Below are 22,503 nucleotides of genomic sequence, written 5' to 3'. Positions count from 1 at the left end.
TTCTCTCCCTGCTGCAGCAACTTAAATCTTGATACTGCATGAGTGAGCTCTGAGAGCTCCCCAACTACGTGAATTCTCCAGAATGGGCCTTGCAAAGCAATTTAAGGTTAGAAATGCCACCTGTTACAGGCCTGGATTTACTGTAATCAGAGACTACTCCCAAAAAGGTCCCCATTTTCTCAAATTACTTTTTATGATGTAAGTGGACACTTTAATTCAAATTGTTTCAAATGTGTTCTGTCTCCGCTTCCCTTGCCTCCTTCCCACTTTCCTTTTAATCAAGTACTGCTTTCCTTGCAGTTAAAGGGAAATGCCAGATCTTATGTCCCATTATATCAATTAGTCAGCTGCCTTATCAGCATCGTGACAAATGATACAAAGAGCACCATCACACCTTTGCAGTGAAAAGCCACGGGAGGGCTACAAAGTCTGGCTGGGAAATGCTGCAAGTCTTCTCTTACAGAGGTCCAAACTCTTACAGAGTTTAGGTCAGCATGCAGACCTAAAGACGATCTGTAATGCCAGTGCTAGCAGAGAAGGTGAGTCCATATACAGATTCCCCCTATTTTCATGTGAAAAATTGAAACCTTGTGAAAATCCTTGTATACATTACTCTGAGGGGGTCATCATTTGCATTTGGGATCCTGTCTCTTCTGAGACACAACTCTATGTCTTTCACAGTGCCCCCCCCCTTTTTCAAGGGTTTCTTCTGTCCTTCAAGACAGAGGGAGCAGCACCCAAAAAACCAACACACAATTCTTCAGCAAGGCAGGCAGAGGTTTCAGCTTACCATTAGCCTCACTGCTATCAGGCAACTGCACACACTGCGAGTCAATGTAATACGACTACTTCTGTGAAGGAAAGCTTTTAGTCCCTCTTAACTTCTGTAGGACGCTATTAATAACAACGGATACAAGCTGTATCCAAATGAAAATGCAGCTGGCAGGGTTACAATTTCTTAGGATATGGCATTTGAAACAAATACTGTCATGTTTTTGGCTACGCTAAGACTGCAAGATGCATGTGTAGTTGGAGTACCCTCTGAAGTACCTGGGCAAAAAGGAAGGAATGTTTCCCAAAAATAAAATAATGTGACACATTTCATAGATTTCTCAGTTGCTGAATCAGAATCGAATGTAATCACTAAAAAATAAGGAAACAAGTTAGGCCAATATAATGGGCTTGTTGCTCATTATATAGTAAGAGCAGTATATCCACGCCAAATAGTCTATTTCCTACATAACCTGCTAAAGAAACTTCTCTAATCAAGTCACGTTACAGCTGACAATAGCTATCCTGAGATGCATACATTTTTATAGCTCTGAGCAGTCTTTAAAATGTTCCATACATTATCTGAGTTTTCAGAAAACAAAAATGATACCCTGGGCAGGCTAACTGGTTGAGTCACATTGTATTGATAGGGACCTTGGGTGACACATGGTCTAGGCCGAACTTGAAGTCAGCAGATGACATAAAACAGAGACTGCAGTACAAAACATGGGTCCCAAACATACTACACTGTCACACCTGTAAGTGGAAGGTTGGTTAATCCTGTCTCTTGCCACTGTTAGAGAGATCTGCAACTGAAAGTACCTAAGTTTTTGCTCTGGTGGTTTTCCAGAGGGGAACCAGATTCGGACAAATGAGAAGAGACCGCCAAGCTAGAATGACAGCAGAAGTTGAAAATTCCAGCCCATGGGCTGGAGCAAAGGTATTTTCCCTATCTGCATATACCTCACATTTTTCCATCAAACTCACCACATGGCTGCCCTGCATCTCAGGTTATAAACGGAGATGTGGATTTGCAAAGTGGCTTGGGATATGAATGAGGATGCATGCAAGGGGCTTGCCCAGGAGGGGAAGGATATCTCTTCCAGAGCTCCCCAGGGTGCAGATGCCTCATCTCCCCAGTACAACAGGGCAGCTGTGATATGTGGAGCTGCAAAGTGGCTCTGTAAGAGGGTGGTTTCATGAGTGCTTCAGAAGTTGTCAGGTTATATGGGGCTGCACAGAGGAAGGAGCAAAATAAATCAAGTGATCACACATGTTACACAATATTACTTTCTTTACTCTTCTCCATTTTCTCCAGATTTCCTGAAGTTAGTGCTGCTTCTTCAAAAACGTGTACAAACCTTGCTCCATTAGGAAAGGGTTTTCCTCAGGTCATATAACAAATCATGCCCTTCAAAAAAAAAAAAAAAAAAGATTTTTTTTTCCCCACTTACAAAGAGCCTCTTGGTGAGGCCAAATTACTGGATTTACATGAGGCACGAGTTTGCAGGAGACTCCAGCTGCACTGTTTTCATTCTGATTAACTCACTTCACGTCTCCAGAAGCACTGCTGGTGTAAGAGTACGAAAACTTCCACAGCGATTCACGCAAAAATGTCCAACTGTGGCAGCATCTTTTCCTCAGCAGTATCAGAGAGAAGCCGAAGAAAAGAAACAGAACAGTTAAGAAAAAGAGCGGGGGTAACTTGTCTTTATCCCAGTACAATTCCTTAATGTCTGGTAATCAACCACACACGCAGTTCGCCGGGCCGGCCCCACGCGCGGGATCGCCTCTGCCTCCTCTTCCATCGGCACCCCATCCTCGGAGACGCAGCGCCACCGCCGCCTGGGGGACGGGGCACCGTGCGGCCGCTTCCCTTCGCCCTCCACCCGCCCTGAGGCTGGGGCGGGCCCTGGCTCGGCACCACGGCGGCGGCCTCCCCTCCGCCCCGCAGCCCTGCCGCTGGCCGCGCCCGGCCGCCGCGCGGGCGGGGGGCGCAGCTGGGGCGGGCGGCCTTTCCCGCTGGGCGCTGCCGGCGCGTAGCAACCCTTAGCTTCGCCGCCATTTTACCCGCGGCGTAACCAGGGCTCCCGCCCCGCCCGCCAACCGCCGCCGCGCGGGGCCGCCTCGCCCCCCGCTTTGCTTCACAGCCTTTTCTGGAGGGTTTCAAATAAAAGCGGCCGCCGACAAGCCCAGCGGCGCCCCGCTCCGCCTCGTCCTGCCCCTGCGCCCTGGCCCGCCTCACCGCCCCGGCCCGGCCGGCGGCAGCAGAGCCGCCGGGCCCCGCCCCGCAGGCGGCGGCGCCGAGACCCGGGCGCTGCCACCTGCGCCGCCTCCCGCCGGCCCGGCCCGGCCCGATCCGATCCGATCCGGTGCGGTGCGGCTGCGCCATGAAGCTGCACTTCAGCATCGCCGCCGCCGAGGAGCTGCGGGAGAGGCGCGGGGGTCGCTACATGGTGGGCGCGGGCGGGGGGCGGCGGGGCCGGGGCTGGCTCGGCGCTGGCGCTGACGGCGGTGTGCTTGCAGCTGTACTCCGTGTGCCTGGAGGGCTTCCTGCTCGGCAAGGCGCGCTACAGCCAGCTGCGCCGCTGGGACGCGCAGGTGAGGCCGCGGCCCGCGCCGCCGGGCTCCGGGCACGGCGCTGCCTGGCGCTGGGCGCGAAGCCGTCGGTGACCGAGGGCGCGAGGCGCCGGGGCGGTGGGGGCCGCGCAGAGGCCTAGGCGGGAGTGCTGAGGAACAGCTCGTGCTGCTGTAGCTATTAGTAATAACGGTGCTTCTGTGCTGAGGTGTGTTTTAAACACAGAGACGAGCGAGGCCTGGTGTTCCCCAGGCAGTGGGTTGCTTGCTGAGCATCCTCCAGGCCAGCACAAATACAAGAAGCAAAGGGATGTTACAGAAAGGTACGGCACGCAGGCTGAGTTGGAAATGCTGGTCAAACAGCAAGAGCCCTAGGTGAGCACCTAGTGCCTGTCTTCATTGGTGTCTGTTTTACTGAGATCTTTAATCCCATACACTGGGGTTATAGAAGGTGCACAGTGGTCGGTTCAGGTGAATTGCACAACTAGTTGCGGATTTTCTTGGACTCAGCTTAGGAAAACCTGGGGTTAGTCTAGTGCTGAATCCCTTCCTCTTTGTGTATGCTGAATTGCATAAACACATACCTCTGGAGTGACCCTTTCCATGCAGGCACATACTATACAGCTACAAAGCAGCTGGAGAACAGGCTTGGAGTAATCCAATGTGAACAGTGGGCACCAGGGACTAAGACATGGTCCCAGCTAGCTGAATCTGTCTCTCTGCATCTCTCTTGTTTCTTGCCAGAGTTGCCTCTCCTTCTGCGCTCCATTCCTCCTCTGGTTTTATTAGGAAGATAAGAGCACAGGACATCGAGCTCCTTTGTGGAAGTGAGCTTACTGGCCATCAGTTTCTGCACAACTTCTGTGGCCTTTGCCAGTCCTTGGCTCCAGTGAAACCTCTCCCAGTTCTCCCATCAGTCTGGCTCCAAGCTGTTATGCCTGCTGAGCAGCCTTAATCTGCCGTGACAATCCTAATCTAGGGTCCTGTTCAGACATTTTTTTCTTGTGCCTGCCTTCGTGCTGTGCTCTCAGTTGCAGTGCTGGGATCATTCAAGACCTATTTTTCAGCCAGGTAGCTCCTAATGGGGATCAGTCCCTTGCACCCACCTCTGCTGTTGTAGTGGCCCAGCCGAAGAGGCAGTGGAGATGGGAAGTAGTCAACAGCAGGGCTGCTCCTGGAAGCAGTGCTTGCTGAGGTGTACTGTTGCCCCCCGGCTCTGCAATTCTTTTCCCTGTGGGAACTCTGACAGTAATATTTTGCTTTGGTTAATATGGAATTTTGGATAAGGCATCTAAACTAATAAGCCAGCTTACATATTTGCTTGCCTTTTGCTTAAGGCTTACTATTTCTTGTTCAGGAGATTCTAACTTCTTTAAGATTCCTCAGCAAAATCTTTCTTTGCATCCCCTGCAACTGGCAATTTGCCTCTTGATGGACTTTGCAACTCATTAGCTGACTTTTGTTTTTAATTCCTTCATTCCCACTGTTGGCAGCTGCTTTGCTTGGTCTTGAGGCTTAGAAGTACACCGCCAGTCTCTTAAGTGTCTTCCTGATATTTATATGAAGTTGCTTATCTATAATTATCATGTCCTGCTCTTCTTGTTTTACTTGAAATCCTCTGTTAAGCTAGAAAAATACACACAAAAATACAGGAAGTCTTAAACTCCAGTATACAATAACTTCACCTTCCTGACCAGATCACACACAGAATGATACTGTGATGGATGCAGGACATACATTAGAAATAAGCTTCCCTTGTGGACAGATTTTTGCATGGTTATTCTTGACAGTATTTCTTGAACGCTTCTCTGAAAGATGTCTCTGGCCTCTTGGATCTGATGCTGGACTAGATGTGCCCCTGATCTGCTCCAGTGTGGCAATTTCTAAAGTACTGCTATCCCACCTCTAGAAGTTCCTCTCTTAAATTGAAATACAGAATCAGAATATACAGTTTTTGCATATGGTGCTGTGCCTTACCCATCCCTTTTTTCTTGCTGTTCATTTTCCTGCTCCCCCAGTCTTTGTGCTGCGTGTGCTTCCAATGTTTAATGTTCCCAAAGTCTGTTTCTCACTGTCTCCAGGGCAGCTGTTCTCAACAAGGGCCCTATGAAGGGAGCAACTGTTCAGAAATTGGTAGTAGGTATCATAGTATAGTGGACCCTATGAGACTTCAGATATACTGTCAGGGAGGAGAGGAACGCTAGGTGAGTGGAAAGACACAGGTGTACTAATGCTGAGCAGTGTGTTTCCTAACCCTTACGTGCTTTATCTCCAAATCAGGTTCACAGCCTTAAGCTAGGTACCTAAGACCTTGTAAACAGGGTGTAGGGAGGTTTGAGCAACCAAGAACTATATCCTAAAAGAGGCCTTGCTTAGAAGGTAGCTAGCCAGTCAGAAATGCTGAGGAGAGCAATATATCTTCAGCTCTTCCCCTCTCAAGCAGATGGGCACTTGGCTGTGGATTGCCAGAAGGTGCCCGTCTTGGTCTGGGGATTCACTCCCTCCAACTTGCTATGAGAGCTGGGAATTTGTGTCAGCTGTAAGGGGTGCAGAGGTGCCTCTGCCTTCCCCCCATTTTAGCCCTTGCTTTAGGAATTGGAGCCACATTTTGTGAATTCCAGGTTTTGTTCCCTCCTCTGCCTGAACACTTAGGTATTAAACTTTAGCAGCAGCAAGGACAACTGGAGGACCAGTCCCCCTTTGCTCAGATGGACACCATATCTGTTAGGCAGTGTTCCTTATTGCACTTGCTGAACTAAGACTTTTGTAGCCGTTCCCTGCAAATAACCGTGGACAGCTTCAGCAGGAGCATTGATGGCTGGTGGATATGCATTTTAAGAATCTAAACTGTGGCCCAAGAGTTATCCAGCAGCACCTAGGCAGTACTCTGTGCTGTGTCTGTGTTCTCATCTGGCTCCAGCCCCGCTTTGGACTGTGTGCTGACAGTAGCACCCCAATAGAGCTGTGTGTCTCTATTCTGCTTACTGAGTAGTAAAGCTCTTCTGCTAGAATATACGAGTCACTGGGACTTCCTTCTTTGAAAAAGAAAGGTGAGGCTATAGGTTACTTGCATAGTGGTTTGTGCACTCAAAAAATTACTGGATTTCTTCAGGATTTAACACTTGTTAAAGATACAGGCTCTCCTTGTTTTCCAGCTTTGTGAAGTTGTGATTTTTTTGCATTTGGCTTTTCAGTTTGGCAACTGTTTAGCTGCTCATCCCATCATTGTGCCATGCATCACTCTAAACAAATTATTATAATAATAAACCTATATCCTGTTGTAGGACTGGGAAGAAAAGATTATTTCTTGCAAGTGTTGAAGTGTTCACTGGTTTATTTTAAGGCAGGGAGTAAATAGGGAGAGTCTTCTGTATGGCTAATAGTGAAATGTAACACCAGTGGATTCTGCTCATGATGCCAGCCTCTGAGTCAGTTAAGGGGAATCTGTGACTGGTATGAACAGCTGTTGGGGAAATAAATCTAAAAATCTGTTAATCACATACATGCAATGCAATTAATAAAAAGGATTTAAGTGTAGAAAATACTTTTTTAATTTCATTTAGCCAGACATGTACCAGGATAGTCTCATACTTTTGATTGTTTGGGCATTATCTACATACATTTTTTTTCAATTTAACATGACACTTGTTTAAGTATTTTTAATCTTAGAATGGTGCCTCCTCCTTTTTTTTTTTTTTCCTTTAATATTCAACTAACTGGAAAGGCAATGCCCAGAGCCCTGTCTGTTCTGTGTATAATCCATACATAACAGCTTTATAGTGTTGCTTTGTTTTTTCCCAGCTTAGTAGTTTTGACTCTGGTGCTCCATCTAACCTAGGTATCTACACCTGTGATGGAACATGGCCCTGGGTGAAAAAGCTTGTCTATACAGCACAGGCAGGACCTGACACCAGAAAACAAACCTGTGATATTAGCCTAGGTAGGAGATGATTAATTCTGGTTGACTACACTTTAAAACTGGTGAAGTTGCCTGTCAAGGAGAAGAATGTTTATTACAGAAAGATGAAAAAGTACCAACTACAGTATGTGTCTTTACTCCCCTATTTGGAGGGATTATTAGAGTTCAAAGAGTCAAAGTTTAGAGTTTAAAGCTGTCATATTTAGGGAAGCTGCTTTATCTGGGCCTCTAGCTCTTTTAGGAGGAAGTGTTGGAGGGAGACAGATCTTCCACCAGGCTGGAGCCTGCGCCTGGGCTCCCGGCTGCCGTGGTGGGCCCGTTGGGTGGGCCTGGCTCAGCCCCCGGTGCATTGCTCTGAGGGGAGCTGCCCCCGGGGTCTGCCAAGAGGCCACTTGGTCAGGTGTGCGGGGGGGGGGGGGGCAAAGGATCAGCATCACCCCCAGGGCAAGCCTGAAGCCCGAGAGAACTGGTGTGAGGCAGATTTGGGGTAGGGGGCCTGTCTCTTGTGGTTGTGGCAGGGCAGCACATACAAGCAGTCAGCGCCTGGTGCTGCCAGGCACGGCGTGCTTGGTTTGCATTTAAAATGTAACCTGGTCGGTTGGGTTTGTCAAGTTTTGAATACTTGGCTGTGTCCATTCAGCTAGTCTGAAATTTCATGCCAATGGCTGCTAGTCTGACAGGCTCGCAACGCTGTATGCAAATGCACACTTTAAAAACAGTTAATTTTATGGGCATTTTTCTGTAATTTGTTCAGATGTGAAAATGTGTGATAGGTTGGGAGAAACTTATTTTCTCTGTACCCTGAATCCTGATAAGAAACAGCTGCATTTCAAAAAAAATTTTCCAGGCCCTTGGTGCTGAGATGAATTTATTATTATTATTATTTTTTAAGTAGGCCAGATTCTCAGCTGGTGCAAACCAGTGATAACAGATGGTGCTGCTTTGTGCAGGTTAGGTACGGCCTGAACGCAGAGGGAGGAGAGGACTTCCTTGTTGTGACTGTGGCTCTGGCTTTCCAACTTCTGGCAAATTTTTTGCTTTCTCTCCCTAATTTGCCTGCCTGGAGAGCTGAGATAATGTTTTTCAGTCCCTGGGGCAACATCACATACATGAAAGATTTCAAGGATGAAAAGCACTCTATACTAGCTATTACTGTTAGCTTTACATAAAACCAAAGCATGTAGTGTTATCTAGCTCTTTGTGCAGCGTATCTCGGAGCAGTTCATGCATATCTAATAATCAACAACTCGGAAATAGCAGTGTGTTGCCAATGTAGAGAAAGTGGAGCTGTGAGAGGGTGCCTTGTTCCCGTTTCTTTCTGACAGGCAGGAAAAGGTATCGCTAATTCTTGCAATAGTAAACTTTTTATTCTATTTTTTTTTCTTCAAGCTTCAGCTGCTGGAATCATGTGGAAAACTTAAGAGGCTGGGGCTGGAGGAAAAATGTCATTTTTTACAGGATTTAGTGGCACTAATTGCTGAGTTGAATACTGGTGCTGTAAGTTTAATTAGTAGCAATGTCTCGGCATACTGTAGGAATCTCATTTTGCTACTCACATGCCAGATTGTTTAAATTTAGGCAAAGAAAGGTTTCCAGTTAAACTTACTGTGTTTTGTTATGTTTAGTAATGTGTATATTGGGAAGGTAAACATAACTCATTATTGTCTTGAGGTGATTTTCCTGAACAAAGTATTAAAAATCTGAAATAGTCTACTAGCCTACTGTATTGTGTCAAAATGAAGTCCAGCAGAGTTTAGCGTGGTCTGGCTTCCAAGTACAATAGCTAAATGGAAGCATGCTTCGTGCAAAACTTGCTGGCCCCATTAAACCACAGGTTGGAAAATGCAGTAACAGAGGCTTTTTACACTACTGTAAAAACTCTATTAGACCTGTCTTGTGTTATAGTAAGATAATGTAATTGTGGTTTTTGTCACCCTTCCAGGTCTCTTTTTATAAATGAGGTAAGGTTTGTACAGAGAGGCTATACTCTTATTAACTAGCTGATGCAGTCGGAGAAAAAAAAGTCAAGCTTTCAAATAGTTTGTGTGCCTGAAAGATTCTCTGGTTATTTTTCTTTTATCAGATCACCTAATATTATTAAGATATTACCTCTCACTAACAAAATAATAAAGCCTCTGAGGTAGCACAAATCAAGGGCAGAAGTTGCTGGCTCTCAAAAAGGGGTTTTTATCTCTGTGGGTATAGATCAAAGAAGCTCCTGTATGGACTGATTGGGAAGAGAAGACATCTGTAACCGCATAGAGTTTGTCTATGATGTGTCTTAGACCTAGCTAATAAGGTTAATAAAATGCTGTTTTTCTGACGAGGAGCAAAAGCTCAGAAGAAACATCTCAGTGGTAAGATTGTGAAACCAAGCAAAAGAGAGAGGCTGCTCACATGGGCTTGTCTTCTGGTGGCCCCCTGGGCAAAGGCAGTTGCTTTGCCTTCTCTGGGGGCCCTGGGGCCGGCAGGGAGGTGCCACAGGAGTATCTCTGTGCCCTCCACACATCTCACCTTCAAAATGAGAGAGAGCACCAAAAGCTATCTGGAAACCACTTAACTGATGTGAGCTTTCCTTTGGCTGTTTTGCAGCTGAGGCAGCTCTTCGGGAGCACTGTGCCTGCTTTCCCTCCAAAGTTTTACCTGGCAATGACCAAGTCGATGGCTGATGAGAGACGGTCTCAGCTGGAGCAGTACCTTCAGAACGGTAAGCAGACTCTGTTTTAACAACCTCATCAGCTTTCACACGCAGCAAACCTTTGAGGATGTGCCCACAATTGTGACTTTAGGGTGCTTTACCTTTTACACTAGGTTTGAGCAGGGGGGTACCCAGAGGGCTGGGGCTAAGTGTTGCAGCCCTGTCCTGTCCATTGATTTAACTGGCTCTAGAATGGCAGCGTATCATCTTTCTCCTCTTATTCCTGAGCTGCCTGCCCTTCTGCAGCTTTCACAAACCGTGAGGGTGCAGCTTCATATTAAACTCAAGCCAACTTGTCCTTCTGGTGGCAGCCCATAATCTGGTTGCTCTCTGCTCTGGGTCAGTGAACAGAGCTACCTGGCCCTGCTGTTTCCCTGTGTCAGTTCTGGCAATTGTCAGGCGTGAAAACTCGTGGCTGCAGGGGGGAAGGTGGGAAGCAAAAGAGAAGCCGGTGCTTGGACTGTTAGAAGCATAATGTGGAGCTGGGCTCTGAGGAAACCTCTTCCCTTCAAGGGCTTCCAGGCAGACTTGTGAGAACTATAACAAGATAAGAGTCTGCTCCAGAGATTTAATTTTCTTACAGTGTGGTGTGTTATAAAACAGACCTGCAGGGTCCCTAGAACATGTCTCAAGATTCATATAAGCTGGTTTTGGTTTCTTTTTGTTTTTGTTTTTTGTTTTTGTTTGGGTGGGTTTTTTGTTTTTGGTTTTGTTTTTTTTACTAACCAAAAAAGGTTGGTGGTGGGGAAGAGCTTCTGGAGGTTTTGTAGTCTCTGGCATCAGATACTTTGTGCCAAGACTTACAAAATAGAAACCCGAGGTTGGTTTTTAAACTCCTATTTAGCAGATGTATGTATGCTTATACTTTTTTTTTTTTTTTTTTTTAATGGGTATTCAGTAATTCCTTTTTGGAGTCACTGGCCATGAATGATCATGGAGCCCTGTGGCCGTTTACTTGAGAGTCTGACTGTGGCCTTCCTTTGCAACACTGAGAATCTTGCACTGAGAACAGCAACACTGTGTATCTTGCACTGTTCATAGCTTCACAGTGATTAAATGACAGTCTAGTAAAGATAACTGTGCAGAAACTAAAGGATGAGTAGAGTAGTGCTGACTGTTTAACCAACAGTCATATTGTACTTTTTTTTTAATATAGACACTGGCCATGTTTTTACCTTTTAGCTAAGTTTAATTTCCTCTATCTCCCTTTTCTTCTTGTTTTTCAGTTACTTTAGATTCAAATATTACCAACAGTGATGTCTTCATAGGTTTTTTCCGAAAGCTACAGCAGGTAAGTTTTGAATGTTTCAGCCAAATAATTTGTTGTATGAAAGCTGAATTTTTATCTCACCTCCTGAGTTCAAGGCTTTCTTTGCTATCTTCCTTCCTTGTGTTCTTATAGTACCGATCTTACTTGTAAAGTAGTGAATTCTGATGACTCTCTATGAAACCTAGGTGGTAATAATAGTATTACTATTGTTTTGTCCATGTGCTAACTTGTTTCTCACATGGAAAGAACTGTTTGCTTTGTTTTTATATCCTGTGGCATATCTGATGAATCTCTTACCTCTAAACAGTTCCCAGAAGAGTCTTTGTGAGAGCTCAATAGAAGGATTACACACATTCTTGGATTTTGCAACTGTAAATGCTTTTTGGTTGTGTCAGTACTTTGGACTGATAAGTGTATTGATGACTGCAGTGAAAATGTCAGCTTCTCTTATCTTGTAACTGTAGTGATGGGCACAAGCTGGCATGGATTTGGGTTGTTGCAACCTGGATGACTTTCAAAATCCATTTTAATGTGCTCCATGACTTGTGTGAGTTTTCTTTGGCAGGGGTGGGGAACTGGAATATCAGACTAGGAGGAGAGGGGAGGAGAATAATCACCAAATTTTACAAGCATTTATCTCTCTGCACTTACTGTAATCCTAACATTGTAGCAAACAGAAAACCAGAAAACAAAGCATGGCTCCCAAAGGACTTACAGGCGTGTTGACCTGGTTTTGCAGATGGATGTAAGCTCTGCCCATGCTACCTGGATGCAGACTGGCTTCAACCAGACACCCGCTGAGTCTGTTAGCACAGCATGGAGCTGAAAGTAGTGAGCGCTACTGAGAGCCAGGTTATTTAGCTTCAGCTCACTCCTGGGCTAATGCAGCTGCTAGACTTCCTTTTGGTCTGCAGCATGGATAGCTCTTGCTTGTGTCTGACTGCTCTGAAATGTGCTTATCTCCCTCTGCTGCTGTTATGGGTCTTTTGGGGATGATACTGTTCTGGAGCGGGTGGGTGGGATGTGACTCCAGCAGCCTTTTCAGGAAGGGGACACTGCTTTATTTTTCTGGGAAGCATCTGGCATGCTGCTAGTGCTGCTGTATCCTCACTTGCAGGGAGCTGTTCCAGAGAGCAGAGAAGTTCTGAGGGACCACGTCACAGTTTTTTGTCTTGATTCTTCTTCACTGCCTATGTGCAATTAAGGTGTATAAGGAGAGTTCTGGAAGGCTGTAGAAAATGGTGTGAAGAAAAATTCCTAACAAATTCTAGAAAGGTTTTCCAGACACACACACACACACACACACACACACACACTGTAAATAAAAAGTTACAATTTGCATATAGTCTCTTTAATTCTGACCTTAGTAAAGCACTCAAGTCAGTGAACAAAGAAGTCCTTTCTGACTAGGGATTTCTTTAGTGAGAAGCACTGTCTCTTCAGTTGGGATCCAATGCCTTTTGTGGCCCTTAAGATTGCTCACAGCAATTACCACTGAGTCTTAATCAGTCTTGATTAGACTGGCAACAAGTCTCTAAAGAAAGTTAAATGAATCAGGAATGCCTGTAGTTTTCCTTCAAACACTGCCATCTGTTTTCTTTCTGTCAAAGTTCTGGCAGGAAATAAGTCTTCACAATACACACTTGCAGTGTTTGAAAATGTCTTTTAGCATGAAAGTGTTGTGGATTTTTTTCAACATACCATCAGAAACAATGTCTTATATTCAGGTTTCATTCTTTACTACAGGCACTTTTGAAGGAGGGATTGTTTCTAAAGGTGACTCTTGATAAGTACATGGACAGTATGTACTTGATTTACAGTTATGTATATATGTGTATGCTTTTTAAAGCATGTGATGACTATGCTGCCAAAAGCAGCCAGTTATTTTGGAGAGTTCAAGATAGGCACTGAATTATACAGTAAGTGTTAGTGGAAGATTAGTACATTCTCAAGACATAAAACCAAATTTCTGTTCCACAGTAAAATGGATTTTCTTATACAATGTTTAAGTTCCTGCTTGGCAAAGACAGCAGTTCTCCAGCTTTTTTTGTTTATAATTTAACTTATAATGGTTGTGCTTACGTAAATTATTGCTTCATAATACAAATAGCAGTAGTGCTGTATGTGGTCTTTCATTATGGTAAAGAACAAACTCCTGAGATCAAATAATCTTGCAGAAGACAGGATTACATCCACTGTCATTAGCTGTGCGCAAGTGCCTTTAATTGGTGTAACTGACAGCTGAATAAATATTCATTTTGGCTGTTAAGGAATCTCACTTAACAAGCTGGCTTTGTTGTGCACATTCCAGTTCTTAATAGTATACTAAGTGACTTGTGAAATGTTTTATGGCAGAGTGACAAAACTTCTGTAACAGTTTTGAAAGATGTGATGTAGGTTCATATTTAAAGCACCCCTGTACAGTCCCTTCCTTCTCCATTGTTGAACGTATGGAATGGCATCACTTAAGTGTTTCATGCAATGTTCAGGAGTGAAACATAATTAGGGCAGGGTATTACTGCTACGTAGTGTTAAAACCAGGCATTCCCCTTAAACTTACTCTGTCCATGTTACACCACAAAAGGGATGATTAATAGATGATTCAAGAGCAAGCCATCACTAAAATGATGAAATAGTGTGCTCCCTTTTTGTCAATGAAGTGGACTAGCTTCAACCAGTCAGTCTTGGCTACCTGGGCCATGTTAGTGGGTGCTTGTACAGGCAACCTGCCAGCTGATGTGGGAGGAGTGCAGGGACAGATCTGCCTGCAAGTCAAACCTGGGCAGCTTTTATAATAGTGTTTCAGTTTTAATAGAATAAGATGATGAGAAATCCATAGGCGAATTAGACTGTTAGACTAGTTTTTGTTTAAATTCTACTGCTAATTTTTTTTCACCTTCACTTCTTTCTTTCTTTCTTGATGAGAAGAAGTAGAGCTGTCCTCTTGGATAGTCTGCTAATGCCTGCAGATGCTGCTTTTTCTCTGCGTGTCCTAAAAACAGCAGAATTTCAGCTTCTAGCTGGAGACTTGTGTATATATCATTGACTAAAATAGTAGGTACAAAGAAAAAAATCGACCTGAATTTAAGGCCGCCTTGGTTACTGTCCTATGTTTTGCTTTCAAATGGAGTTGCAAAGGGTGTGCTGAGACCAGGACCCTGGTGGGGGAGCACTGTGTGGGGACTATGGCCTTACTGCACCTGCCTGATGCCATGTTGAAGGTAACTCAGCCTTTATCTGCGCTCAGCATTGCACCAACCTGCTGTATCCCCTGTAATTGTATCTGACAGGGCAAGCTTTTCAAGTGGAGACAAGCCCACGGAGGCTAGCCCTGCTTTCTAGGCCCATGTTTTTGCTCAGCACCCCGTTTACCTGTTGCAGAGGTCGTTGCTGTTGGCTCCTTACAGCAGGCCTGCCCTGGCTGTTTCCCCAGCAACCTCATTTCATAGGAGGAGTTGTCAGGGAGCAGCAGGCCCCTGACACATAGGGAAGCAGTTTGGCACAATGGATGTCTTACTCAAAACAAGCATCATTGAAATATTTACCAACACTACTATGCAGCAGAGTTTAACAACCTGACCCATACCCCCTGCCCCTCCAAATTGTGTGTGGCCAGTCACCACACTGGAGAGATGGATGCAGTACATACATGCTATTCCAAGCCCATATGACAAATGGCTTAGTTTTTGTAAGAGGTCATTGGCAGGATGAGACTGTTGAAGTTGTTTTGTCTCCTGCCCTTTTCCATCAGGAGAAAGTGTGTGAGCTGGTGCATATATCCCTGTCAGTGTCATTTTGATGAAGTTCATCAATACCTTTGAATGTAACTTAAATTCACAGCCAGTCTCTGTGTACAGATATTGGGCATCCATAGAGTAATGTGGTGTATTTGGGATACAGCTGTGAGGGCAGTCAGTTGTGATACATTTATGAATAAAGCTATGAGAGATCTTACTCTGTGACAGCAGAATCTGGAGTGATCTGGAGGCTGGCCCTTCCGGTCTGTTGCTGATAAACAGCAGTCTTTGTTATGAGCAGAAGGATTCAGGTGTCACTGAAAGAACAGATAGAAAGTTTCTGAGTACTTGAGCAAATGGAGCCACGTGGTGCCTGGTGACACGAAACAGGATTCCTCTGTGGCCTTTATCAAAGGGCTGCCATGTAAGGCTGTTTTCCTTTCCAGGAGCAAATATGAGGCTCAGGAGTGAACACCATGGAAAGAGCTGTGGTGTGTATGTTATTGAGAGTATAGGTAAAGCGTAGCCCAGAAATCTGCAGATGTTACTGGGAATCAAAGCTATTCTGACCACTGGCTACACTGTCTCAGAACGGAGCCTGGAGCTCTGACCGTGCAGCCTGGGCTTCCCTGTGCACTTGCACAACTTACTTTTCAATCTCCCCATTTGTGTACACAGCAGAGGAATTCACACATGTAACATTCCTCTATACTTGCTAGCAGTAACTCACAAATGTTTGATGTGTATGTACACAGATGGCTGTTGGGCTGAGAGTCTCTGACTTCAGCATGGCTCTAAAAATGTTACTTCTTACCTAGCAAACCACCTTGGGATTCTTATTTATGAACTTCTATTTCAAAAGTACAGCTGGCCAGAAATCTGAATTTCATGTGGGAAGCTTCTGTACTTTCAAGCTTTTCTTTTGTGCTGGGGGAAGGCTTCTGGCATAGAAAGTCTGAAGAATTTTAATTCAAAGGTGTCTGTTCTATTTTTGTTTCAATGCTAAGATGCACTTCAGTCCCCTGACCTGCTGTTCTTTTCCAAGAAGTTGTAACTAAGAGCCTTCGTTCTTGCCCTTTCTCCTTTTATGGACCATGCTTCCTAGATGAGTAACACATCCCTTGAGATGTTGTGAAAGGTTGGATTAGTGTTGACTTCTTCTAAAACTAAATCATTTCATTTTCAGTTTCCTAATGGAAAACTGGAGAGAAAAAAAGTCTCTGTGTTATGTTTCCCTTTCCTGCCCCCCTGCCCCCCCCCCCGGGGTAATTACTTTTTTGCAAAAAGTGTTCTTTCCATCAAAACCAAAAAGTGAGAAAAATACTGACCAGCTCTGCTTAACAACTTATTATTCTGTATTCTTATATTAATAACTGAGCCATGCTTCCTGCTACTGGGGCAGGCAAGTGGGAAGGGGGCAGCAGTTCTAGAGGTTTCAAGAGATTTTACAGGTAATAGTGACAGTGTTAAGGGAAGATTTAAATAAGTAATCTGAAGGAATGCAAGGAAGTATATAATTCTAATTATGTGACACATTCCCTGGGTTTCAGGATCAAAAATGTAGGAAATGTAAAGAGTACTACTGGACATGTATAGTTGCCAAAACATAGTATTTTTAAAAATGTTGCTGCCTGGGCTTTGAGTAGATGAGGCAATGACTGTACTGCTTCTTTCAAAACTAAAATAGCAGCTTGGGAAAAGATACTGATACTTTCCAATTCAATGCTGCAAACTTCTTTCAAAAATATTGTGTCCATTTTGGAAATGGCTGTAATTGCCATATGTATTCACAAAAGGGATTGTCACTAACAATAAACACTCTTCCCCTTACATTTGGACTAAACTTACTCTGCATTGTCTTGCATTGTTTTAGGAACGTGTATTTAGTTGTCTGTCTTCACTTAGCGCCATCTTCTCCTGCCTTACGGACTGCTCTATTTCCTCCTTTTGTATACAAGCAATTTTTTAATGTCCCAAAGTACTTAGCTGATAAAGGTCTAAACACAAATATTTATAACACTGAATAATGGTGTTCCTGGTATGGAGTTTTTTAACCTTCTGTGGTAAAAGTATAACGAAGGAAGGGGGGGAAAAAAATCCCTTAACCTGACAGTGTAAGATAATTTTTTATTTTTGGTTTGCTGTGCCATAGCCATATTAAGAAGATATTTATTATCAGAAGTTAGAGATAAGAAAGTAGGGAATTTGTCCTCAAGACCATGAAATGAAGCTTTGCATGTAGTTCAGTAGAGGCAAATAAGTGAAATTAAAGCAGTTTTTAAATGGAGACCATGGAAACCACTAGCCAAAGTAGTAAACAGTGTGGTGCTTAATACAGTCATTCTAGCTGGGATTGAGTTTTCTTTTCTCTGATATGTCCTTTCTTGTAGATCCTCAAATTAATCAGCCTACTAATGCATTATGTGGTGTCCTGGCAGAACCCAAAACCAGCTTGGAAGTAGCTGAAAGTTTGGCTCATGCTTTTTCTCATGGACTGTGGAGCAGTGTTGTGGCAAAAGGGGCAGGGTGCAGTGAGGAGTGACTGCCTCTCTCCAAGGGACAGAAGGTTAAGGTGACATGAAGTGACATTAGCCACCCTTGTGCCTGTGACTCTGGGCACCACAGGGGATGAAGTGGCCTCTACCGAGTCCAAGAGAGTTGCGGGAGCAGCGGCGAGGATATCACAGAAGTAGATGCTTAAAGTCCTCTGTGTCCTTTGCCGGGGAGCGCTCAGAAGCAGGGTGAGAATAGCCTCAGACAGTTGTTGAGAGCAGCTGCGTCACTCAGCAGGTCCCTGCTCTGCCTGGCCCCAAACAGCATAAATTGCTCCTCTGCTACATGCCCCTGAAGGAAAGAGGTTGGCACTCCGTCATGCCAGCGTTGTTGTATTGACCTGTGTGCTCTTAACAGAGTTAGTAATAAGCTGCATGTCTCTCATTCTGATGTTCACATCACAAGCTTGTTTCACATACATTTTTATCACATGCAAAATGATGTTTCACACCTGAAATATGTGCACCAAAGGCATCTGAGGAAGTGTCTGCTCCTTCCCATTTGAGGAAAGGAGATGATTAGTCAGTTAAGCACAGGAGATGACCCCTGATATAAGAGATGTTTGTATCTCCACAGAAACAAAGCAATGCTTAGTTCTGGTCATTACTCTTAATTAAAAAATATCTCCTGGATAAGAAGGAAATTAGCTCTGGGATAAAGATTAAATCTGTGTGGATCCTCAGAAGGACTTCAGACAGGACATTTGCTAATGTAATCCCCTGAGAAGAGGTTCTCTCTAATCCATACAACCAGATGCGTAGGCATGCAGTTAGGTGAAAATACTGGGTGTCAGGAAAATCTGCAAAAAGTCTCTTTAAATAAGAAAGGCTGCAGTGTAAGCAGTTTTTTAACCTCAAGAGCTTTTTTTCTCATATGTCTTTTTGCAAGCTCTTGTCAATGTGTTCTTAATGTTTAGGTATTATAGAAGAAAATATATTTTATTTGCATCTGATTTGCCCTTGAAATCACTCTTAACTAAGCCAGGTTACCTGGATAATAAGGTTTTTTCTGACCCAAAAGTGTGGTGAATCTATGAACTGAGTTAGTTAACTGGAGTTGTACATCCTGGCCTGTTCTCCAGGGCACCCAAAGGAGCTAATGGAGCATGCAGCATAAATGCTAGCCCCTCCTGGCCCCCCCCCCCCCCACTCATGCTGGCATTGCAGCAGTGAGGAGAGGAGGCAGAGGCCCCCAGCTACCCAGGCATCCAAAGACCCTGCAGCAAGATACCAAGAATACTTGAAACCTAAGGGCTCCCAGGGAGTTTTCTATATTCTCCATCAGGCCAGCAAAGATGGATACAAGAAATTAAGATTTAATGTTGCACACAGCATGTGAGGTTACAGTGTTTCCCTCCACTTTGATTCTCAAGGGGATTACCTCTCCTTACTTAATAAAAATGCTAGAAGGACCATTGCCATCTTCTGATATGGGGCAGTCAGCAGGAAGAGGTTTCTGCCATCTCATCCAGCTGCATCCCTACGGGAATTCAAAAACTAGTATCCCTCCTCTAGCAACAAGAATATTGGCTTCTCATGCATAGCAAGATGTGGGGCTTTGAGTTTGAGCTAAGGAAAATCTTTTAGGGAAACATTCAGTTTTGATATAAAACCAGTGGAGAATACCCCATTTCTGTGTGCTGCTTCGCTGTTAGGCATGTGCGTCTTACTTCTAGTCTGACTCTGTCTCTCATGAGCTTGCAGCCAATGGATCTGGCTTCTGTACTTTTGTTTTCTAGATTGCAAAGCACCCCTTTATTATGCCTAGATGTAATAAAGCTCTCTGAAGTCTTATTGTGAAGCTTCTTTTCTCATGACCTAAATGCTGTTGGGTTTCTTTGCTGAACCTCCTCTCATTTTGCAGTATTTTTCTTGAAGCTTGGGTGCTAGCTCTGGATGATATTCCAGTAGCAGTTGTTCTGCTGTAAGTATTAAGATAACACAGCCTCATTGTTCTGTCTTGAGACTTCCCTATTTGTACATACAGGGATGCTTTTTTCTTTTTGGCAAAGCTGTGGCTTTGAATATTCATTCAGCTGTTTATCCACCCACCTCTTCTTGGAGTCACTGCATAGTAACTGTGTTGTTCCTACATATACTTAAACTAGATAGCTCATGCTCAGCTTAAAATCTAAGAGATCCTCCTCTAAGTCAGCAGTATCTTCAGTTGCTGTCCTGTATACCATTTTTGTCATCTGCAAGCTTTAACTGTAGTGGCTTTTAATTGTTTATTTTAGTGGGATAAATAGGGAAATGGAGCATCAGCACCTTCAGAAGGGCTCCAGAAATATGGGAAGCAATAAAAGTGTTCTTTTTCTACCTAACAGGATACGTTTAAGATCGAAACCCAGAGAGCTTCTTTGGATGTTTACTTTGCTGATGGCAGCAATATTAGACTTGATATCCAGACATCAGACACTGCAGAAAGAATATTAGAGGTAATGGTTCTAAACAGGAATTTGCTTGAAATTTTCCATTTGCAAGAAGTGGGCAAAAATGGAGATCATTTTAGTAAAGAAAGGGCAAAATTCTCTATTTGAAGGAAACACAAGAATATCCTCCCTGTTTCTTGAGAGTTTGGGGGGGGCATTGAGAGGATTGCTGATTTTGCAGATGAGTTTCTTTGTTTTTATGTTTGTTTGTAATTTTCTCTCTTCCTAATGTCATGCACTGTGTAATCCTATGGCTTTTTGGCTGTCTAGTTCAGGTTTTCTTCGTTTATGATAGAATCAGAAAATAAATTTTTTTTCCTTTTGGGGAAAACATTCTCAAAATAAACAAAACCCTTTGTTTCAGTGTAACTACTTGAATACTGTGAAATCTAGTGAAATTGCTTGAATGCTGTAGCCAAAAATGTTGACCTAGTCTTGGCTTAATGAGCTGATGCACTGTTGTTAAAACTCATTGTGCGACTGATATATCTTGTTTTTCTGCATGCTTCTCCTTTACCTGTTTTGTGTGCCCTGATGCTTACTGTGAAATCGTGGGACTTCCTTTGTAATACCAGCCCAGTTTGAGCACTGTGGCTCTGGGATGTCTGTAACTGCTGTTGTAGTACATGTAGTAAACAATTACTAGTTAAATTTTGAAACAACTAGCAACCAAATGTTATTTATGCAACTGGCTGGCTTGTGTTTTGAAACTTTAAGATCATCCTTTCCCCATCTCTGGGAAGGAGGAGCAGAGTGGCGCTGTGTGTGTGCGCGTACACAGCAAGGCTAAAGCCTCTTTCTTGGTTGCTCCTCTTTCCTAATCTTAACAGCAATAACAAGAAAGCACATACCTTCCATATTGGTACTCGTTGTCTTCCTGGGAGTCTGAAATTCCCACTTATCACACAGAAAGCTGTGTAGTATATTTGTGTTGTACCTTTGCAGTCTAAATTGGAGTTAGTTCTCAGCTGGCCCTAGGTACAAGCAAGCTGAATGGGTACTCACTCTCCTTCATCAAGCTATGTGTGTTAGTCCATCCACAGACCACACACTACCTGTCACAGTTACTATGGCTCGGATAACACAGGGTAACCTGCTGCTCTGTCAAGGTGGCTTTGTCTGCCATGGGGTTTTGCACCACCTGAGGCAATGCCGGGACCGGTTCTTCCAGGGGAAGGTAAGTCGCAGAGCTGGCCTTAGACCCTACAACAGAAGACTTGTGGAAGCTGAGGGCTGGTGTGATATGCTGAAGGAGAGAAGGGCTTGGGGGTGGCAGGGAGGTAGGAATTCTGATTTGGGGAGAGGGAAGTAAGTGCTACTAGGGCAGAAGAAGTAAGGAAAAGTTTTAGATGGGCTTGCCCAGGACCCTTGAAGGGAAGGATTTGCTAATAAACTTTGAAAAAATATTAATAATTTGGGCTCCACCTATTATTTTTTCTTGGTATGTGCATTGTCTAAGGCCAGCATTGGTTCTTGTAGTCTTAGTTCTGCAGTGGGTCAAGGTCATCTCCAAGCCACAGACTGGTATTGTGTGTTACTTTGTTTATAGCGTTCATAGATTTTTAAAGTTTACATGTACTTCAAAGAAACGGCTACAGATTTGAAATACTGCAGACACCATTTCTTCTCTAATAGTCTTAAAGATGAGTTAGGACTTTCAGTTACTTAGTTTTCCTCATTGCAAGTATGCTACTGCATTCACTATTCCTTTGCAGTGCAGGTAGACTTGGACTGTCATTTTCTAACATCCTGATGTTCAGGCCAATGTATGACAGGCTGTGCCTTGATCCAAGAAATAAAATAAGTCAAAATCTTACTGAATCTGATTTCTGTGCTTGACATTCCTGGGAAATGCCGTCTGGTGCACTTAGTATTATACTACTAACGTTTTAGTACCTATAACATTTTGAAGCTTGGTGGCTAATTAGAAAGTAATTTGCAGGGATTTCTTAGCACAGAGGCATACAGAAAGAAAGATGGTGATGTTAATAATTTCCTTTTTTGTCTTTGTGTTTGGACTTTAAAAACTTTCTTCACATTATACCTGGTGTTTGAACTGAGAGTGAGGCAAGTGATTTTTAAGCTCTGCTGCCCTCTCAGGTGACAGTCCTCATATTAACAAATATGAAGAAAACCTCACAGATGTTTCTTAATTTAAACTTGGAGCAATTCTTCTCAACCTATATTTAGCTCAATGTCTACTTTTTCCAGGCAAAAACATTTCTTTTTTTAAACCAGCTGAAACAGCTGGGGAAGAAAACCTCCCTGTGAACTTAGTTGTGTGGTCTGTGGAGATGAGTGAATTTACAGTGCTTTCACTATGACGCTGAGGTGGAAGTATTTTAGGGTTGGCACCTTATGGAAAGAGACTGAAAACCAGTACTTCCATTTCATGTTCAGAGAAAGGAGAGGCCATCTTCTGTGACCAAAGCATGACTCCTCGATCAAGTTGTGCAGCCTGCCAGATTAACTGACAGGGCTTTTCTTATGGTTGCCACACAGATTTCCTGAGCCAGCTCAGGAGTTTATGATCACTGCAGAATTTGA

General features: G+C 43.9%; 1 protein-coding gene across 2 annotated transcripts in view; it reads left to right on the top strand.

Moving 5' to 3' along the window:
- Positions 1 to 3,074: 3,074 nt before the first annotated feature.
- The window catches only part of SNX31 (sorting nexin 31), a 31,597-nt gene continuing 12,168 nt past the window's right edge, over positions 3,075 to 22,503 (top strand). For both annotated transcript variants that reach the window (XM_067290371.1, XM_067290370.1), the window contains exons 1-5: positions 3,075 to 3,227; positions 3,298 to 3,372; positions 9,860 to 9,974; positions 11,192 to 11,256; positions 19,852 to 19,962. In XM_067290371.1, the coding sequence (XP_067146472.1) occupies positions 3,162 to 3,227; positions 3,298 to 3,372; positions 9,860 to 9,974; positions 11,192 to 11,256; positions 19,852 to 19,962 (432 nt within the window). In that variant the 5' untranslated portion in view covers positions 3,075 to 3,161. The remainder of the gene's footprint in view (positions 3,228 to 3,297; positions 3,373 to 9,859; positions 9,975 to 11,191; positions 11,257 to 19,851; positions 19,963 to 22,503) is intronic.

Source organism: Apteryx mantelli, chromosome 2 (assembly GCF_036417845.1).
Source record: "Apteryx mantelli isolate bAptMan1 chromosome 2, bAptMan1.hap1, whole genome shotgun sequence".
NCBI lineage: Eukaryota > Metazoa > Chordata > Aves > Apterygiformes > Apterygidae > Apteryx > Apteryx mantelli.
The sequence above is the reverse complement of the archived record's forward strand: the minus strand, read 5'-3'. Positions and strand labels throughout refer to the sequence as shown.